Source organism: Ylistrum balloti, unplaced genomic scaffold, assembly GCF_031769215.1.
Source record: "Ylistrum balloti isolate Yb309-2 unplaced genomic scaffold, AGI_CSIRO_Ybal_v1 Utg369614, whole genome shotgun sequence".
Taxonomy (NCBI): domain Eukaryota; kingdom Metazoa; phylum Mollusca; class Bivalvia; order Pectinida; family Pectinidae; genus Ylistrum; species Ylistrum balloti.
In genome coordinates this window covers 1238632-1257851 of record NW_026781888.1, presented here as the reverse complement: position 1 = coordinate 1257851, position 19220 = coordinate 1238632, and the positions used below count along the sequence as shown (strand labels likewise).

At 37.3% G+C, this 19220-nt stretch overlaps 1 protein-coding gene across 1 annotated transcript in view; it reads right to left on the bottom strand.

Moving 5' to 3' along the window:
* Positions 1-18729, bottom strand: part of LOC132547844 (uncharacterized) — a 57415-nt gene extending 38686 nt beyond the window's left edge. Inside the window, exons 1-4 of the mRNA XM_060211652.1 lie at positions 18581-18729; positions 9000-9401; positions 8371-8734; positions 3793-3965 (exon numbers count right to left, since the gene is read on the bottom strand). Of these exons, the coding sequence (XP_060067635.1) occupies positions 3793-3965; positions 8371-8734; positions 9000-9401; positions 18581-18650 (1009 nt within the window). The 5' untranslated portion in view covers positions 18651-18729. The remainder of the gene's footprint in view (positions 1-3792; positions 3966-8370; positions 8735-8999; positions 9402-18580) is intronic.
* Between the last annotated feature and the right edge of the window lie 491 nt (positions 18730-19220).

Below are 19220 nucleotides of genomic sequence, written 5' to 3'. Positions count from 1 at the left end.
AACTCATGCATCATCAGGAGGAAATTGTACCCAACTCAGGCATTATAAGGAGGAAATGGTACCCAACAGGCATGATACCCAACTCAGGCATTATAAGGAGGAAATTGTACCCAACTCAGGCATTATCAGGAGGAAATTGTACCCAACTCAGGCATCATCAGGAGGAAATTGTACCCAACGCATGCATAATAAGGAGGAAGTAGTACCCAACTCAGGCATTATAAGGAGGAAATAGTACCCAACTCAGGCATTATCAGAAGGAAATTATACCCAACTCCGGCATCAGCAGGAGGAAATTGTACCCAACTCATGCATTATAAGGAGGAAATAGTACCCAACTCAGGCATCATCAGTAGGAAATAGTACCCAACTCAGGTATTATAAGGAGGAAATAGTACCCAACTCAGGCATGATAAGGAGGAAATGGAACCCAACTCAGGCATTATAAGGAGGAAATTGTACCCAACTCAGGCATTATAGGGAGGAAATTGTACCCAACTCATGCATTATATGGAGGAAATTGTACCCAACGCATGCATCATAGGGAGGATATAGTACCCAACTCAGGCATTATCAGGAGGAAAGAGTACCCAACTCAGGCATTATCAGGAGGAAATTGTACCCAGCGCATGCATAATAAGGAGGAAGTAATACCCAACTCAGGCATTATAAGGAGGAAATAGTACCCAACTCAGGCATCATAAGGAGGAAATTGTACCCAACTCAGGCATTATAAGGAGGAAATAGTACCCAACTCAGGCATTATAAGGAGGAAATAGTACCCAACTCAGGCATTATAAGGAGGAAATTGTACCCAATCAGGCATTATAAGGAGGAAATTGTACCCAATCAGGCATCATCAGGAGGAAATAGTACCAAATTCAGGCATTATAAGTAGGATATAGTACCCAACTCAGGCATTATAAGGAGGAAATTGTACCCAACTCAGGCATTATAAGGAGGAAATTGTACCCAACTCAGGCATTATAAGGAGGAAATAGTACCCAACTCAGGTATTATATGGAGGAAATTGTACCCAATTCAGGCATTATAAGAAGGAAATTGTATCAAACTCAGGCATTATAAGGAGGAAATTGTATCCAACTCAGGCATTATAAGGAGGAAATTATACCCAACTAATGCATTATATGCATTATAAGGAGGAAATAAGGAGGAAATTGTACCCAACTCAGGCATTATAAGGAGGAAATTGTACCCAACTCAGGCATTATAAGGAGGAAATTGTACCCAACTCAGGCATTATAAGGAGGAAATAGTACCAGACTCAGGCATTATAAGGAGGAAATTGTACCCAACTCAGGCATTATAAGGAGGAAATTGTACCCAACGCAGGCATCATAAGGAGGAAATAGTACCCAACTCAGGCATTATAAGGAGGGAATTGTACCCATTCAGGCATTATAAGGAGGAAATAGTACCCAACTCAGTCATCATCAGGAGGAAATAGTACCCAACTCAGTCATTATAAGGAGGAAATTGTACCCATTCAGGCATTATAAAAAGGAAATAGTACCCAATTCAGGCATTATAAAAATGAAATTGTACCCAACTCAGGCATTATAAGGAGGAAATTGTACCCAACTCAGGCATTATAAGGAGGAAATTGTACCCAACTCAGGCATCATCAGGAGGAAATTGTACCCATCCAGGCATTATATGGAGGAAATTGTACCCAACTCAGGCATTATAAGATGGAAATTGTACCCAACTCATGCATTATATGGAGGAAATTGTACCCATTCAGGCATTATATGGAGGAAATTGTACCCAACTCAGGCATTATAAGAAGGAAATTGTACCCAACTCAGGCATTATAAGGAGGAAATTGTACCCAACTCAGGCATTATAAGGAGGAAATTATACCCAACTCAGGCATTATAAAAAGGAAATTGTACCCAACTCAGGCATTTTAAGGAGGAAATTGTACCCAACTCAGGCATTATAAGGAGGAAATTGTACCCAACTCAGGCATTATAAAAAGGAAATTGTACCCACCTTAGGCATCATAAGAAGGGAATTGTACCCAACTCAGGCATCATAAGGAGGAAATTGTACCCAACTCAGGCATTATAAGAAGGAAATTGTACCCAACTCAGGCATTATAAGGAGGAAATTGTACCCAACTCAGGCATTATAAGGAGGAAATTATACCCAACTCAGGCATTATAAAAAGGAAATTGTACCCACCTTAGGCATCATAAGAAGGGAATTGTACCCAACTCAGGCATCATATGGAGGAAATTGTACCCAACTCAGGCATTATAAAAAGGAAATTGTACCCACCTTAGGCATCATAAGAAGGGAATTGTACCCAACTCAGGCATCATATGGAGGAAATTGTACCCAACTCAGGCATTATAAGAAGGAAATTGTACCCAACTCAGGCATTATAAGGAGGAAATTGTACCCAACTCAGGCATTATAAGGAGGAAATTATACCCAACTCAGGCATTATAAAAAGGAAATTGTACCCAACTCAGGCATTTTAAGGAGGAAATTGTACCCAACTCAGGCATTATAAGGAGGAAATTGTACCCAACTCAGGCATTATAAGGAGGAAATTGTACCCACCTTAGGCATCATAAGAAGGGAATTGTACCCAACTCAGGCATCATAAGGAGGAAATTGTACCCATTCAGGCATTATAAGGAGGAAAATTTTCCTCACTTGGTCATTGTAGGGAGGACATTGTACTCACTCAATCGTTATAAACAGGACATTTTACCCCACTCGACCGTTTTAAGGAGGATATTTTACCCCACTGGGGGATCAGAAGGAGGACGATTGACCCCACTTGGTCATTGTAAGTAGGACATTGTAACCCAGTCGGTTATAAGAAGAAGGACATTGTGACCCAGTCGGCTATAATAAGTAGGACATTGTGACCCAGTCGGCTATAAAAGGTAGAACATTGTACTCAGTCGGCTATAATATGTAGGACATTGTGACCCAGTCGGCTATAATAAGTAGGACATTGTGACCCATTCGGCTATAATAAGTAGGACATTGTGACCCAGTCGGCTATAATATGTAGGACATTGTGACCCAGTCGGCTATAATAAGTAGGACATTGTACCCAGTCGGCTATAATAAGTAGGACATTGTGACCCAGTCGGCTATAATAAGTAGAACATTGTACCCCAGTCTGTTATAATAAGTAGGACATTGTGACCCAGTTCTGTTATAATAAGTAGGACATTGTACCCAGTCTGTTATAATAAATGGGACATTGTACCCAGTCGGCTATAATAAGTAGGACATTGTGACCCAGTCGGTTATAATGATTAGGTCATTGTATTACACTTGGTCAGTATATAAAAACTGTGTTAGGATATTCTTAGCAATTAATATCTATTTCATGTTGTTTCATTTCACAATTTGCTTCACAGTCTAATAATGTATAAAGGCCTTAGTATGGAAGGTTTATTGAAAATACTATTTTCTAAATAGCATAATAACGTTGGCTTGAATTGGATAAAATGTATCAATTATAAGACAAAACATTGCTCCAAATAGAACAAGCCTTTTTTTCGCCATGTATAATTGAATTGGATAAAATGTATCAATTATAAGACAAAACATTGCTCCAAATAGAACAAGCCTTTTTTTCGCCATGTATAATGACTTTGTACTGATATCATGCATATAAGAAGTGAGTTATAATTTCTGATCACTGTAGTAATCAAGGATGTACACAAAAGAAGCTGCTACCTTTCTCAACATTTTTCAGGGGTGTAATTCATAACGCTGATTTATCAATGATATACTTACCTCCACCTCGTCTCGTTGGAGGACCGACAGTTAGTCCAGCTGTGTCCGGAACAATCACCATGTCAAAACTTACACGGTACAGTGACTCAGGTTCGATACTCCAACTCAATCTTACATCCGCCTTGTTCAAGTAATCCACAGAAACAGGGGTAGGTCTCAGTACAGGGTAGTGCCTGTGTTAAGAAATTAGTTCTCAACAGAAATTCAAGAGAGTACAATGTAGACAGAAATTCTTCAGTACAATGATAACGTGACCGTGTGTTGAGTAGTCATTTCTCAGTACAATGATAGAGTGACCGTGTGTTAAGAGGTTAGTTCTCAGTACAATGATAGAGTGACCGTGTGTTGAGAGGTTAGTTCTCAGTACAATGATAGATTGACCGTGTGTTGAGTAGTCAGTTCTCAGTACAATGATAGAGTGTGTTGAGTAGTTAGTTCTCAGTGTGTTGTGTTGAGTAGTTAGTTCTCAGTACAATGATAGAGTGACCGTGTGTTGAGAGAGTTCTCAGTACAATGATAGAGTTGTGTTGAGTTTAGTTCTCAGTACAATGATAGAGTGACCGTGTGTGTGAGAGGTTAGTTCTCAGTACAATGATAGAGTGACCGTGTGTTGAGTAGTTAGTTCTCAGTACAATGATAGAGTGACCGTGTGCTGAGTTGGTTAGTTCTCAGTACAATGATAGAGTGACCGTGTGTTAGTAGTTGTTAGTTCTCAGTATAATGATAGAGTAACACTGTTTTGAGAGGTCAGCTCTCAGTACAATGATAGAGTGACCGTGTGTTGAGAGGTTAGTTCTCAGTACAATGATAGAGTGACACTGTGTTGAGTAGTTAGTTCTCAGTACAATGATAGAGTGACCGTGTGTTGAGTAGTTAGTTCTCAGTACAATGATAGAGTGACCGTGTGTTGAGTAGTTAGTTCTCAGTACAATGATAGAGTGACCGTGTGTTGAGTAGTTAGTTCTCAGTACAATGATAGAGTGACCGTGTGTTGAGTAGTTAGTTCTGTGTTGAGTACAATGATAGAGTGACCGTGTGTTGAGTTAGTTCTCAGTACAATGATAGAGTGACCGTGTGTTGAGAGGTTAGTTCTCAGTACAATGATAGAGTGACCGTGTGTTGAGTAGTTAGTTCTCAGTACAATGATAGAGTGACCGTGTGTTGAGTAGTTAGTTCTCAGTACAATGATAGAGTAACACTGTGTTGAGTAGTTAGTTCTCAGTACAATGATAGAGTGACACTGTGTTTGAGTTCTCAGTTAGTTCTCAGTACAATGATAGAGTGACACTGTGTTGAGTAGTTAGTTCTCAGTACAATGATAGAGTAACACTGTGTTGAGTGTGTTGAGTTAGTTCTCAGTACAATGATAGAGTGACCGTGTGTTGAGTTGTTAGTTCTCAGTACAATGATAGAGTGACCGTGTGTTGAGTAGTTAGTTCTCAGTACAATGATAGAGTGACAGAGTGTTGAGTAGTTAGTTCTCAGTACAATGATAGAGTAACACTGTGTTGAGTAGTTAGTTCTCAGTACAATGATAGAGTAACACTGTTAACACTGTTTTGAGTTGTTAGTTCTCAGTACAATGATAGAGTAACACTGTGTTGAGTAGTTAGTTCTCAGTACAATGATAGAGTGACCGTGTGTTGAGTAGTTAGTTCTCAGTACAATGATAGAGTGACCGTGTGTTGAGTAGTTAGTTCTCAGTACAATGATAGAGTGACCGTGTGTTGAGTTGTTAGTTCTCAGTACAATGATAGAGTAACACTGTGTTAAGTAGTTAGTTCTCAGTACAATGATAGAGTAACACTGTGTGGAGAGGTTAGTTCTCAGTACAATGATAGAGTAACACTGTGTTAAGTAGTTAGTTCTCAGTACAATGATAGAGTAACACTGTGTTGAGTTGTTAGTTCTCAGTACAATGATAGAGTAACACTGTGTTGAGTAGTTAGTTCTCAGTACAATGATAGAGTGACCGTGTGTTAAGTTGTTAGTTCTCAGTATAATGATAGAGTAACACTGTTTTGAGAGGTCAGCTCTCAGTACAATGATAGAGTGACCGTGTGTTGAGAGGTTAGTTCTCAGTACAATGATAGAGTGACCGTGTGCTGAGAGGTTAGTTCTCAGTACAATGATAGAGTAACACTGTGTTGTTAGCTCTCAGTTGTTAGTTCTCAGTACAATGATAGAGTAACACTGTGTCGAGTTTTTACTTCTCTCTTGTATGACAGAGGTGTTCTGTTTTGATTTGTTAGTTCTCAGTACAATGATAGAGTAACACTGTGTTGAGTTGTTAGTTCTCAGTAATGATAGAGTAACACTGTGTTGAGTAGTTAGTTCTCAGTACAATGATAGAGTGACCGTGTGTTGAGTAGTTAGTTCTCAGTACAATGATAGAGTGACCGTGTGTTGAGAGGTCAGTTCTCAGTACAATGATAGAGTGACCGTGTGTTGAGTAGTTAGTTCTCAGTACAATGATAGAGTGACCGTGTGCTGAGAGGTTAGTTCTCAGTACAATGATAGAGTGACCGTGTGTTGAGTAGTTAGTTCTCAGTACAATGATAGAGTGACCGTGTGTTGAGTAGTTAGTTCTCAGTACAATGATAGAGTGACCGTGTGTTGAGTAGTTAGTTCTCAGTACAATGATAGAGTGACCGTGTGTTAAGTTGTTAGTTCTCAGTACAATGATAGAGTAACACTGTGTTAAGTAGTTAGTTCTCAGTACAATGATAGAGTAACACTGTGTTGAGTTGCTAGTTCTCAGTACAATGATAGAGTAACACTGTTTTGAGAGGTCAGCTCTCAGTACAATGATAGAGTGACCGTGTGTTGAGAGGTTAGTTTTCAGTACAATGATAGAGTGACACTGTGTTGAGTAGTTAGTTCTCAGTACAATGATAGAGTAACACTGTGTTGAGAGGTTAGTTCTCAGTACAATGATAGAGTGACCGTGTGTTGAGTAGTTAGTTCTCAGTACAATGATAGAGTGACCGTGTGTTGAGAGGTCAGTTCTCAGTACAATGATAGAGTGACCGTGTGCTGAGAGGTTAGTTCTCAGTACAATGATAGAGTGACCGTGTGTTGAGAGGTTAGTTCTCAGTACAATGATAGAGTGACACTGTGTTGAGTAGTTAGTTCTCAGTACAATGATAGAGTGACCGTGTGTTGAGTAGTTAGTTCTCAGTACAATGATAGAGTAACACTGTGTTAGTTGTTAGTTCTCAGTACAATGATAGAGTAACACTGTGTTGAGAGGTTAGTTCTCAGTACAATGATAGAGTAACACTGTGTTGAGTAGTTACTTCTCAGTACAATGATAGAGTAACACTGTTTTGAGTTGTTAGTTCTCAGTACAATGATAGAGTGACCGTGTGTTGAGTAGTTAGTTCTCAGTACAATGATAGAGTGACCGTGTGTTGAGAGGTTAGTTCTCAGTACAATGATAGAGTGACACTGTGTTGAGTAGTTAGTTCTCAGTACAATGATAGAGTAACACTGTGTTAAGTAGTTAGTTCTCAGTACAATGATAGAGTAACACTGTGTTAAGTAGTTAGTTCTCAGTACAATGATAGAGTGACCGTGTGTTGAGTAGTTAGTTCTCAGTACAATGATAGAGTGACCGTGTGTTGAGTAGTTAGTTCTCAGTTCAATGATAGAGTGACCGTGTGTTGAGTAGTTAGTTCTCAGTACAATGATAGAGTAACACTGTGTTAAGTAGTTAGTTCTCAGTACAATGATAGAGTAACACTGTGTTGAGTTGCTAGTTCTCAGTACAATGATAGAGTAACACTGTGTTGAGTAGTTAGTTCTCAGTACAATGATAGAGTGACCGTGTGTTGAGAGGTTAGTTTTCAGTACAATGATAGAGTGACACTGTGTTGAGTAGTTAGTTTTCAGTACAATGATAGAGTGACCGTGTGTTGAGAGGTCAGTTCTCAGTACAATAATAGAGTGACCGTGTGCTGAGAGGTTAGTTCTCAGTACAATGATAGAGTGACCGTGTGTTGAGAGGTTAGTTCTCAGTACAATGATAGAGTGACCGTGTGTTGAGTAGTTAGTTCTCAGTACAATGATATAGTGACCGTGTGTTGAGTAGTTAGTTCTCAGTACAATGATAGAGTGACCGTGTGTTGAGTAGTTAGTTCTCAGTACAATGATAGAGTGACCGTGTGCTGAGAGGTTAGTTCTCAGTACAATGATAGAGTAACACTGTGTTGAGTTGTTAGTTCTCAGTACAATGATAGAGTAACACTGTGTTGAGAGGTTAGTTCTCAGTACAATGATAGAGTAACACTGTGTTGAGTAGTTACTTCTCAGTACAATGATAGAGTAACACTGTTTTGAGTTGTTAGTTCTCAGTACAATGATAGAGTAACACTGTGTTGAGTAGTTAGTTCTCAGTACAATGATAGAGTGACCGTGTGTTGAGTTGTTACTTCTCAGTACAATGATATATTGACCGTGTGCTGAGAGGTCAGTTCTCAGTACAATAATAGAGTAACACTGTCTTGACCTATTTTATCCAATCAGCGTGCATAAAGATCTAATGAGATGTACCGATAGTCACGTGATCTTCACTACTCGATTGTCACTGTAGAAGGCTGTCGGTACTCACTCAGTGTGATGATTTCAAGTGTAGAAGATGTGGCGTTTGATTTGCCGTTAACAGCATTACAAACTATGAAAGTCTTCGCCGATCTGTGGTCCCGCTCAGCCAATATTGTTAGGGTTTGGGAAGTCCAGAACAAACCATCGATGTTTGATACGGTTGGCTTGCTGCCTGCCCAGGATGTGTCTACAGAGTCTTTGATCCATGAAATGGTAGCCGCCGGGCGACTTAATGATGTGTCACATTGTAACGTGAAATTGTCTCCCTCTTTCACTATCAGTCGGCCTTCAGAGATTTCTCCAGATGAACTTTGCAGACGAACAGATTCCACGGGCACTAGAATAGATTAAAAGATCGTTTACTGTGTAACTTATTCCAATCGCAGTGGTTGCACTTATGCGATATACTGTGTGTCTGTTAAATAGTGGGTGTCTGTTAGAAACTGCGTTACGATCTGTTAGATATGTTTGGTAAACCGATGTGAACAACTTATCGAGGGCATAGATCTCTGTAGAGATGGTTAGAGTTATCGGGACTGTTGACCAGCTTATCGTTATATACTTTAGTACAACTGTGTAGAGATGGTTAGTGTAGTACGTACCGTAGACATATACCCGAGTAAAAGTGGTGAGCCTAGTCTGGTCAGAGGTCCAGCTCCCTGGTATAAAAACAGCACAGTAGATGACGTCTCCGTGATTCGCATTGTTAACATAAAACCGTACCAGTGTTGAATTCAGCAGACATGCGTCCGACATCCTAGCGCTCTCCTGACACGTTGTGATTTGAAAGGACGTGACCGACCCAAGACCATTTACACCAGTGTTACTTTTTGACCACTCGAGGCGCCATGAAGTTGATATATCCGATAATATATTCATGGTCAGTTTCAAGGGGTGGCCGATTTCTACTGAGGCTATAGGCCTTGGGCTGAGATGTATTGTAGGTTTTTCTGTGGGATCAGTTGTTGATGTTCCCATTAACGCATGCGTGGCATTACCTGCTTCTAATATAAAAAATACCTTCACATAGTAATTCATATTTTGCATTTAAAGCTGATGCTTTTGATAAAAACAAACTAAACTAATTACCATAAAATATGAATATTCAATACACACAATACCTAATATACAGTACACACATTATATAATATGCAATACACTTTACATAATATACAAAACACACACTACATCATATGCAGTAGAGTTACAGAATCATTCCATGATTAGATAAAGTGACACAGAGTTACAGAATCATTCCATGATTAGATAAAGTGACACAGAGTTACAGAATCATTCCATGATTAGATAAAGTGACACAGAGTTACGGAATCATTCCATGATTAGATAAAGTGACACAGAGTTACAGAATCATTCCATGATTAGATAAAGTGACACAGAATTACAAAATCATTCCATGATTAGATAAAGTGACACAGAGTTACAGAATCATTCCATGATTAGATAAAGTGACACAGAGTTACGGAATCATTCCATGATTAGATAAAGTGACACAGAGTTACAGAATCATTCCATGATTAGATAAAGTGACACAGAATTACAAAATCATTCCATGATTAGATAAAGTGACACAGAGTTACAGAATCATTCCATGATTAGATAAAGTGACACAGAGTTACGGAATCATTCCATGATTAGATAAAGTGACACAGAGTTACAGAATCATTTCATGATTAGATAAAGTGACACAGAGTTACGGAATCATTCCAAGATTAGATAAAGTGACACAGAGTTACAGAATCATTCCATGATTAGATAAAGTGACACAGAATTACAAAATCATTCCATGATTGGATAAAGTGACACAGAGTTACAGAATCATTCCATGATAAGATAAAGTGACACAGAGTTACAGAATCATTCCATGATAAGATAAAGTGACACAGAGTTACAGAATCATTTCATGATTTCTGAAAATGACTCAGAAATACAGAATCATTCCAAGATTAGATAAAGTGACACAGGGTTACAGAATCATTCCATGATTAGATAAAGTGACACAGAATTACAAAATCATTCCATGATTAGATAAAGTGACACAGAATTACAAAATCATTCCATGATTAGATAAAGTGACACAGAGTTACAGAATCATTCCATGATTAGATAAAGTGACACAGAGTTACGGAATCATTCCATGATTAGATAAAGTGACACAGAGTTACAGAATCATTTCATGATTAGATAAAGTGACACAGAGTTACGGAATCATTCCAAGATTAGATAAAGTGACACAGAGTTACAGAATCATTCCATGATTAGATAAAGTGACACAGAATTACAAAATCATTCCATGATTGGATAAAGTGACACAGAGTTACAGAATCATTCCATGATAAGATAAAGTGACACAGAGTTACAGAATCATTCCATGATAAGATAAAGTGACACAGAGTTACAGAATCATTTCATGATTTCTGAAAATGACTCAGAAATACAGAATCATTCCAAGATTAGATAAAGTGACACAGGGTTACAGAATCATTCCATGATTAGATAAAGTGACACAGAGTTACAGAATCATTTCATGATTACTGAAAATGACTCAGAATTACAGAATCATTTCATGATAAGATAAAGTGACACAGGGTTACAGAATCATTTCATGATTAGGGAAAATGACTCAGAATTACAGAATCATTCCAAGATTAGATCAAGTGACACAGAATTACAGAATCATTCCATGATTAGATAAAGTGACACAGAGTTACAGAATCATTCCATGATTAGATGAACTGACACAGAATTACAGAATCATTCCAAGATTAGATAAAGTGACTCAGAATTACAGAATCATTCCATGATCAGATAAAGTGACACAGAGTTACAGAATCATTTCATGATTAGATAAAGTGACACAGAGTTACAGAATCATTCCATGATTAGATGAAGTGACACAGAGTTACGGAATCATTCCAAGATTAGATAAAGTGACACAGAGTTACAGAATCATTCCATGATTAGATAAAGTGACACAGAATTACAGAATCATTCCATGATTAGATAAAGTGACACAGAATTACAGAATCATTCCAAGATTAGATAAAGTGACTCAGAATTACAGAATCATTCCATGATCAGATAAAGTGACACAGAGTTACAGAATCATTTCATGATTAGGGAAAATAACTCAGAATTACAGAATCATTCCAAGATTAGATAAAGTGTCACAGAATTACAGAATCATTCCATGATTAGATAAAGTGACACAGAGTTACAGAATCATTCCATGATTAGATGAAGTGACACAGAGTTACGGAATCATTCCAAGATTAGATAAAGTGACACAGAGTTACAGAATCATTCCATGATTAGATAAAGTGACACAGAATTACAGAATCATTCCATGATTAGATAAAGTGACACAGAGTTACAGAATCATTCCATGATTAGATGAAGTGACACAGAATTACAGAATCATTCCAAGATTAGATAAAGTGACTCAGAATTACAGAATCATTCCATGATCAGATAAAGTGACACAGAGTTACAGAATCATTTCATGATTAGGGAAAATAACTCAGAATTACAGAATCATTCCAAGATTAGATCAAGTGACACAGAATTACAGAATCATTCCATGATTAGATAAAGTGACACAGAGTTACAGAATCATTCCATGATTAGATGAAGTGACACAGAGTTACGGAATCATTCCAAGATTAGATAAAGTGACACAGAGTTACAGAATCATTCCATGATTAGATGAAGTGACACAGAGTTACAGAATCATTCCATGATTAGATGAAGTGACACAGAGTTACGGAATCATTCCATGATTAGATAAAGTGACAGAGTTACGGAATCATTCCAAGATTAGATAAAGTGACACAGAATTACAGAATCATTCCATGATTAGATAAAGTGACACAGAATTACAGAATCATTCCATGATTAGATAAAGTGACACAGAATTACAGAATCATTCCATGATTAGATAAAGTGACACAGAGTTACGGAATCATTCCATGATAAAGTGACACAGAGTTACGGAATCATTCCATGATTAGATAAAGTGACACAGAGTTTCGGAATCATTCCATGATTAGATAAAGTGACACAGAGTTTCGGAATCATTCCATGATTAGATAAAGTGACAGAGTTATTTTTGTTAATCTGAGGATGCTTCGTCTGTGATTGTAGTTCGATTATGAAACAAAACGTTCTACCTTTGTATTTTTAAAGTGATATTAGCAACTGATTATTCTAATGTATTGTAAAAACTAATATTTGTTAACATTTAATACTTCCTGCTGACTCGTGGCTTATTAAGGGATTACTTGTAATCCAATTTGAGAACCCGATTTGCATTCTCAGAAATACATTTTAGAGATCTACTTCTACAACAGAAGTCCCAAAAAACATTTAAGTGGCCAACTTGTACTCCGATTTTAAGTTCTACATATGCAAGTTTATCAATCTATTTATTTATTTTTACTTCAAATAAAAGTTAGTCTGTATTCAGTACGAAATATGCCATTTAGACATTGATGGGGGCTATTTAACAATTTTGGACCTTGTCTTTTGCAATAAATCTCTCTTGGTATTGTGGATAGCCTTCAACACTAGGATGCTGAGGTCTCTATTGTCCAAGCATCATTATATTCCTTCACCCTAATGTTAAACAAACTTGACGTAAAGTGAAAGGGCACTTAACTTTAAAAGAGCCTGTTTGACCCTCGTGTCAACGGAAACGAAACTATATTGAACGAAGAGCTGAATGACCTGTTGTGAAGTCTTTCCACTCGAGTCCTCTATCTAACTTCCACGTACGTGACCTCTCGTCCATTTTCCACACATAATACTTCCTGTCTAGCGACAAAGTATACAAACAAAATTTGCGGAAAATAGTTGAAAAGGAAATATGTTCAAGTATTTAAAGGGATTAAACGTGTCTAGTAAATTACTACACAGAATTTAGGTCTGAATGTTTTAAACCAATCGAAACAACTTTTATATGTTTTGCCATTAAATCATAACTCTATTTCAAATTGTAGTGTTTATCCTATTTAGATAAGGTATAACTACCTTCCTTATTAGATTTTCCTGTCGTAAGACCATCGAATTGAATACAATATAATATTGACCCTATCGCAGTTCGCAGTAAAATATCATAGAAGCAGGTGCGATGTATTCTAAAATATGAAGTGGTATAACGTACTTATTTTCTTTCAAGTAATCACAGACGTGGTATTAGCTTTACGCTACATGATGTCTGTCCATGTGAACACTTTGTATGTAGATCACCAATAACATGGATGAGAAGAATGATTGAGAAAATGTTCACAGAATCCATGATAACATCGATAACCACTCCAATTTATAGATTCCATTTAGTTCACTAAGTTATAAAATTTGTCTATGTCGTCTCTGTTACTATACATGACGTAGTGGCTGAAGGTTCCACTTTTCCATTGTGACGTCATAGTTTCATAGTGTCACAAAAAAGGCTGTATCAGTCTAATAGAATGTCAAATGAGTTTTATGAAACTTATCATGCGTTCCCATGCAAGATCTACAATATCACTACTTGGAACTCGCGACGTCTTTGCAGAATTCATATTTGTGATGTCGATCAATAACTTCCGGTATAAGTCTGTTGGTAAAAATGACTAACTGAGTCAATAATAAAAAATATATTAGCATAACACCAATTTGTATGATGAGCAAACTAAAATGGAATAATATTTGGAAATATCAAATCGCGCTGGTGAAATCAAAATTTCATAATTGTAAGACACATATGTTGGTTCATCCGAGAAGTTTAAAATGTGGGGTTTCCGTCAATACTAATTTCCCATAGAGGCCTAAATATTTGTTTCGCCCTTCGAGGCCACTCACCAATACATTGCTTTGTGCCATCAAATTGGTTCCCTTAGTTTTACATTTAATCAAAATTTATCGATGGCTCACTTGCCTAAGTCACTAATTATGTAACTAAATTACTAAACTATGAACGCCGAGTGTCACAAAACAGATTAAAGATAATTAATCATTTTAACGAAATAGGCAAATTTGAACCATAACATAAACTTAATACCAACATACTAAAACAGTGAGTATGCCGCCAATATTATTAATTATTTTAACAATTTGTGAGAAATAAAGTCCATGTTTTGTGAACAAATGACATTTTGAAATGTTTTCCATATTCAGTCCGTTCAAAATCATTTAGCATATAGATAGCTATATCTCTTGCTGTAACCCTACCCAAAAATCGAAACTTCACCATTTGTGCAAAGTATTGTTTATTTGCTTTGACGCGTATCACCCCAATGATTTGTTGAAGCTACCCTGTTAGACTCCAAACCTTCATGTACACGTGCCTTTCCTAATATATACCCCTAATACTCATACAAGTAATGCCGACATGTCCTTGAATTACTGTTCTATCAATTGTAATAAGGTTGTTAAATACAACATATCATATAAGCGATATTTACTTTACAAATTTTCCAGCAATCTATTGTATACTTCATATACCCCAATATCATAGATTTTTTCTTTTCATATTAACTTTTACACGTTCTACTAAGACGGAGACTTTAAACACCTAACACAGTACCGTTCTCACAACGAGACGTAGATGTGTAGGTACGGGTTGTAAAGTTGTCTTTAGGAGACATTACAATCAAGAAATCTGTCAGAAATATAAGGCTTCCCCAGTACAATTGGTTATTTGATTTGACTTTACTGATGAGCAAGAGATTGGTATGTGTTAAAAGAATAGCAAGAAAAGAAACTCATAACCTCAAGGTCGATACGTTAATGCTGATGATACATCCCACTATTAAACATAGAGGATCTTTTTTATGGCCAGTCGTCCCACGCAAAATGTTTCAATCAAAACTAAACTATATTGCCCAAGCGCGCAAGACACCAACTCATCTTTCATCACAAGCTGTGGTGTCCTTGGTCCTAACGTATTTGTTCACATCATCTCTTAGAGAACGGCCTTAACCCCCTAACGTTGATATCCGCGCTTATAAAAGAAAAATGTTGACTTCCCAGCTACCTTCCTGATCAAAGGAAACCATTAATGATCTTTTGGGGATATCACACATGCTATCAAAGAGTCTCCATTTACTCGCAGTTTCTCCTTTCTGATGCAGATTGTAAAGCCGGGACAAGTTGGACAAGTTTCAAAATATTCTTTCTGTTTATGCATCCTCTATTGGCACTGGTCTTAACACTCCAAGCCAAGAGGATGCACTACTGTTGTTCCGGGTAAAAATGAAGACGGACATATCAGAATTAATTATTATTCCTTTGTTCCCTGGACATGAACATCTTACAAGAGAGAATATTCTGGAGCACAACACTGTCAACTTCTCAGAAGCATTTCTTGGTCGATGAGCGACTGTCATATTTGACGGTACATGTATATTTATTTCTAGGAGTTCTGATCATGAGCTCCAGAGAACTTCCTAGAGAGGCCAGAAGAAGCGGAACACTATTTGAAGTTGATGAGCATAGCCCTGTCTGATGGTTACATTCTTGACACAGCAGGGCCTTTTCCTGGCAGCGATAATGATGCGAAGATTACAAAACACATCACGGATAGTATCTACTGACTGGAGAAAGATGACAATGTCGTTGTTGATCGAGGTTTAAGGGATGTTTAGCCAGATTCCGGATCACGTGTTTTGACAACAAATATACAGTCTTATCTAAAATCTGGGCAGACTGAACATAACGACCTATAAGCTAACCTTGACAGATCAATAACTAAATACAGATGGGTAGTGGAGTCATACCCTAGACATTCAAGCAATGTCTGTTTTTCAAAACACAACTTGCCTCCAACTAATCTATTGATGTAATAGAAAAGTCTGCCTCAATGGAATCGGCGGACCCATATATGTTATAAAACAAGATCAAGATGCTAAATATAGGGCACTGGCTGCCAAAATGAAAGCGCGGCTTAGTGTTCTCAACAACTTAGCTCAGCATGTGCAAAATGAGCAGATCTTACCAGAAGGGCCAAGTTACGATTTATCAAAGTAGGTGCTACTGTGGATATATGTGACTTTACAAAGTGGCACATATCATTGGCAGCTGGCGACAAAATTGAGCACCTCAGTGATGATTGGGACTACGAGATCTAGAACTATCGGCACTCCTTGTACGATGTCAGATCCACTCGAGGCATGAGAGCAATGTAAAGTACAATACTTGGATCCAACATGACAGTTCCGACGCCCCTAATCACATAAAAGATTATTATTGCCACTGTCCTGTCGGACAGAGAACTATGTTAGAATGTGCCAAAATAGTCACTATCCTGTACTATTTAGGATACTATGTGCATTTGGAAACCAGTAAGTCTTTGCATCCAAAATTCAAAAGAGCTAGGACGGAAACGAGTTACTAGTATTTGAAAACCAGATAAAGTGGTTTCATGTGTAAACCAACTTCATTCTATCATTTAGCATTCTTGTTAGAATATTGAATCAGTGGTTGTAAGAACATTTAATTTTTGTAGTTATCAGAGAACATGACGGCCATTTTGAAAGTTGAAATTCTACTTTAGAGTTTTATCAGTGTAGGTGATAGAATCTTTGTACTAAAAAACCCAAATGTCAACATTTTATTTCGCTTCACTTTACAATACCCCAATCCAAATCAGATTTTCCCCTTAGTTTGTTTTTCCTTAAAAAAGCAATATTGTCAATCAATTTTAAGTATTTTGCACAAAATTTCTAATTACTTTTTGGACAGTTTTTATACTGTTTGAAAATGTTTTTAGCACATAATTACGAATAGACTTCAATAGGAAGTTGAGTTGTTCACTTTCAGAAAATTTCGGTTAAGGTAAAATGAGCAGGTTCTTTCTCAAAGCTATCACATTTTTATTCCCTGTTCCCAAGGTATTTAAATCTATGATTTCTTGTTTTGCAGATATGATATCAAACATGTTATTGTCAGCATATTCATGTTTAGTTTTCTTTTAAAAAAAGAAGAAATGATATTGAAGCATTTTCCCCCAAAACCACTTTTTAAATTTTTGCACAGAAAATGGTGCTTTTTAAATATTTTACAATTTTATTTTGTACGTAAATTTCCTGTACTGAAACCAGTTACACATTTCATCTTTGTCCGTTCTATATAACAATGCATAAAGGACGTCACATCAAAAAACATACTTCTTTCTTATGGTGCAAAGTAGATTTTGCTAAGTCTATCTATACAGATCTGCCAAGTCCATCTATACAGATCTGCCAAGTCTATCTATACAGATCTGTCAAGTCTATCTATACAGATCTGTCAAGTCTATCTATATAGATCTGCCAAGTCTATCTATACAGATCTGCCAAGTCCATCTATACAGATCTGTCAAGTCTATCTATACAGATCTGTCAAGTCTATCTATACAGATACGCCAGTCCATCTATACAGATCTGCCAAGTCTATCTATACAGATCTGCCAAGGCTATCTATACAGATCTGCCAAGTCTATCTATACAGATCCGCCAGTCCATCTATACAGATCTGCCAAGTCTATCTATACAGATCTACCAAGTCTATCTATACAGATCCGCCAGTCCATCTATACAGATCTGCCAAGTTTATCTATACAGATCTGCCAAGTCTATCTATACAGATCTGCCAAGTCTATCTATACAGATCCGCCAGTCCATCTATACAGATCTGCCAAGTTTATCTATACAGATCTGCCAAGTCCATCTATATAGATCTGCCAAGTCTATCTATACAGATCTGCCAAGTCTATCTATATAGATCTGCCAAGTCTATCTATACAGATCTGCCAAGTCTATCTATACAGATCATGCTTAGTCCATTTCACCTATTTGACATTTCAACAAAATATATACAAAATCGTACAACTGGATGAGATAGCAGACTGTCCAGTCAGACAGAATATAGCCAATTATCAAGTCCTCCGGAGAGAGATGACTATATTATTCGATCCAGGTGGGTACTTTCCTACATCCATATGGCGTCACGCAATCCAACTAAGCCTGTTCGACCGTGAAGGTATAAGGCTGCGTCTACGTGGCTTTTCATGCATTCCCGCTTACTCCTATAATAACACTCCGGAGACAGTAAACACTCTGCGCATGCTCTCTATCATTCGAACTAACAAAACTTGATAAAACTGAAAGCAAAAATGCGAAGTTAAAAATATTTTTTGATTACTTACCACACAAGATTCCATGTGAGAGAGAACCAAGTACTAGGAGGTAGAGACGCAGGGTTTTGGTACAATTCATAACGTTTTACTGTGTCGTATCAGTTCTTGGTTTTACTTCAGTTTGGCGTTTGTACCGATTTCGCTGTACTAACACGTTCCAAGTTGTAACAATTTAACAATCTAACACACGATCCTAGTTGTTTGTTCGACAGTTTACTTGAAGCGGGACAATTTCCCTGTCTATATTATTTCCGCCTAATAAATATTTACGATTAAACACTTACAACACTTGAACGTGGTCTATATGATTCATATGAATTCCAAGATATCTATTTTGAATAAGAGGCCCATTATGTCTGTATCACCCGCCCGGTTTTAACAGACGTCTGGTCACAGTAACGCTTAAATTCAATTACTTTAGTTAGAACCGTTCAGAATGCGAAACGGCTATGTGCTTGTAAAAATGAGCGTCGTTGAGCATAATGTTCAAGGTTCAAGACTTGATTTGGATAAGACCCTGATATCAATATAAAGGAACCAATATCTTTTAATCTCCATGATGCTAAGATAAATGGCTCGTACACATTTGGTTCCACTTCACCCAAAGACAATACAGATAAAAATTTGGACCTCATTGTAAAATCCATAC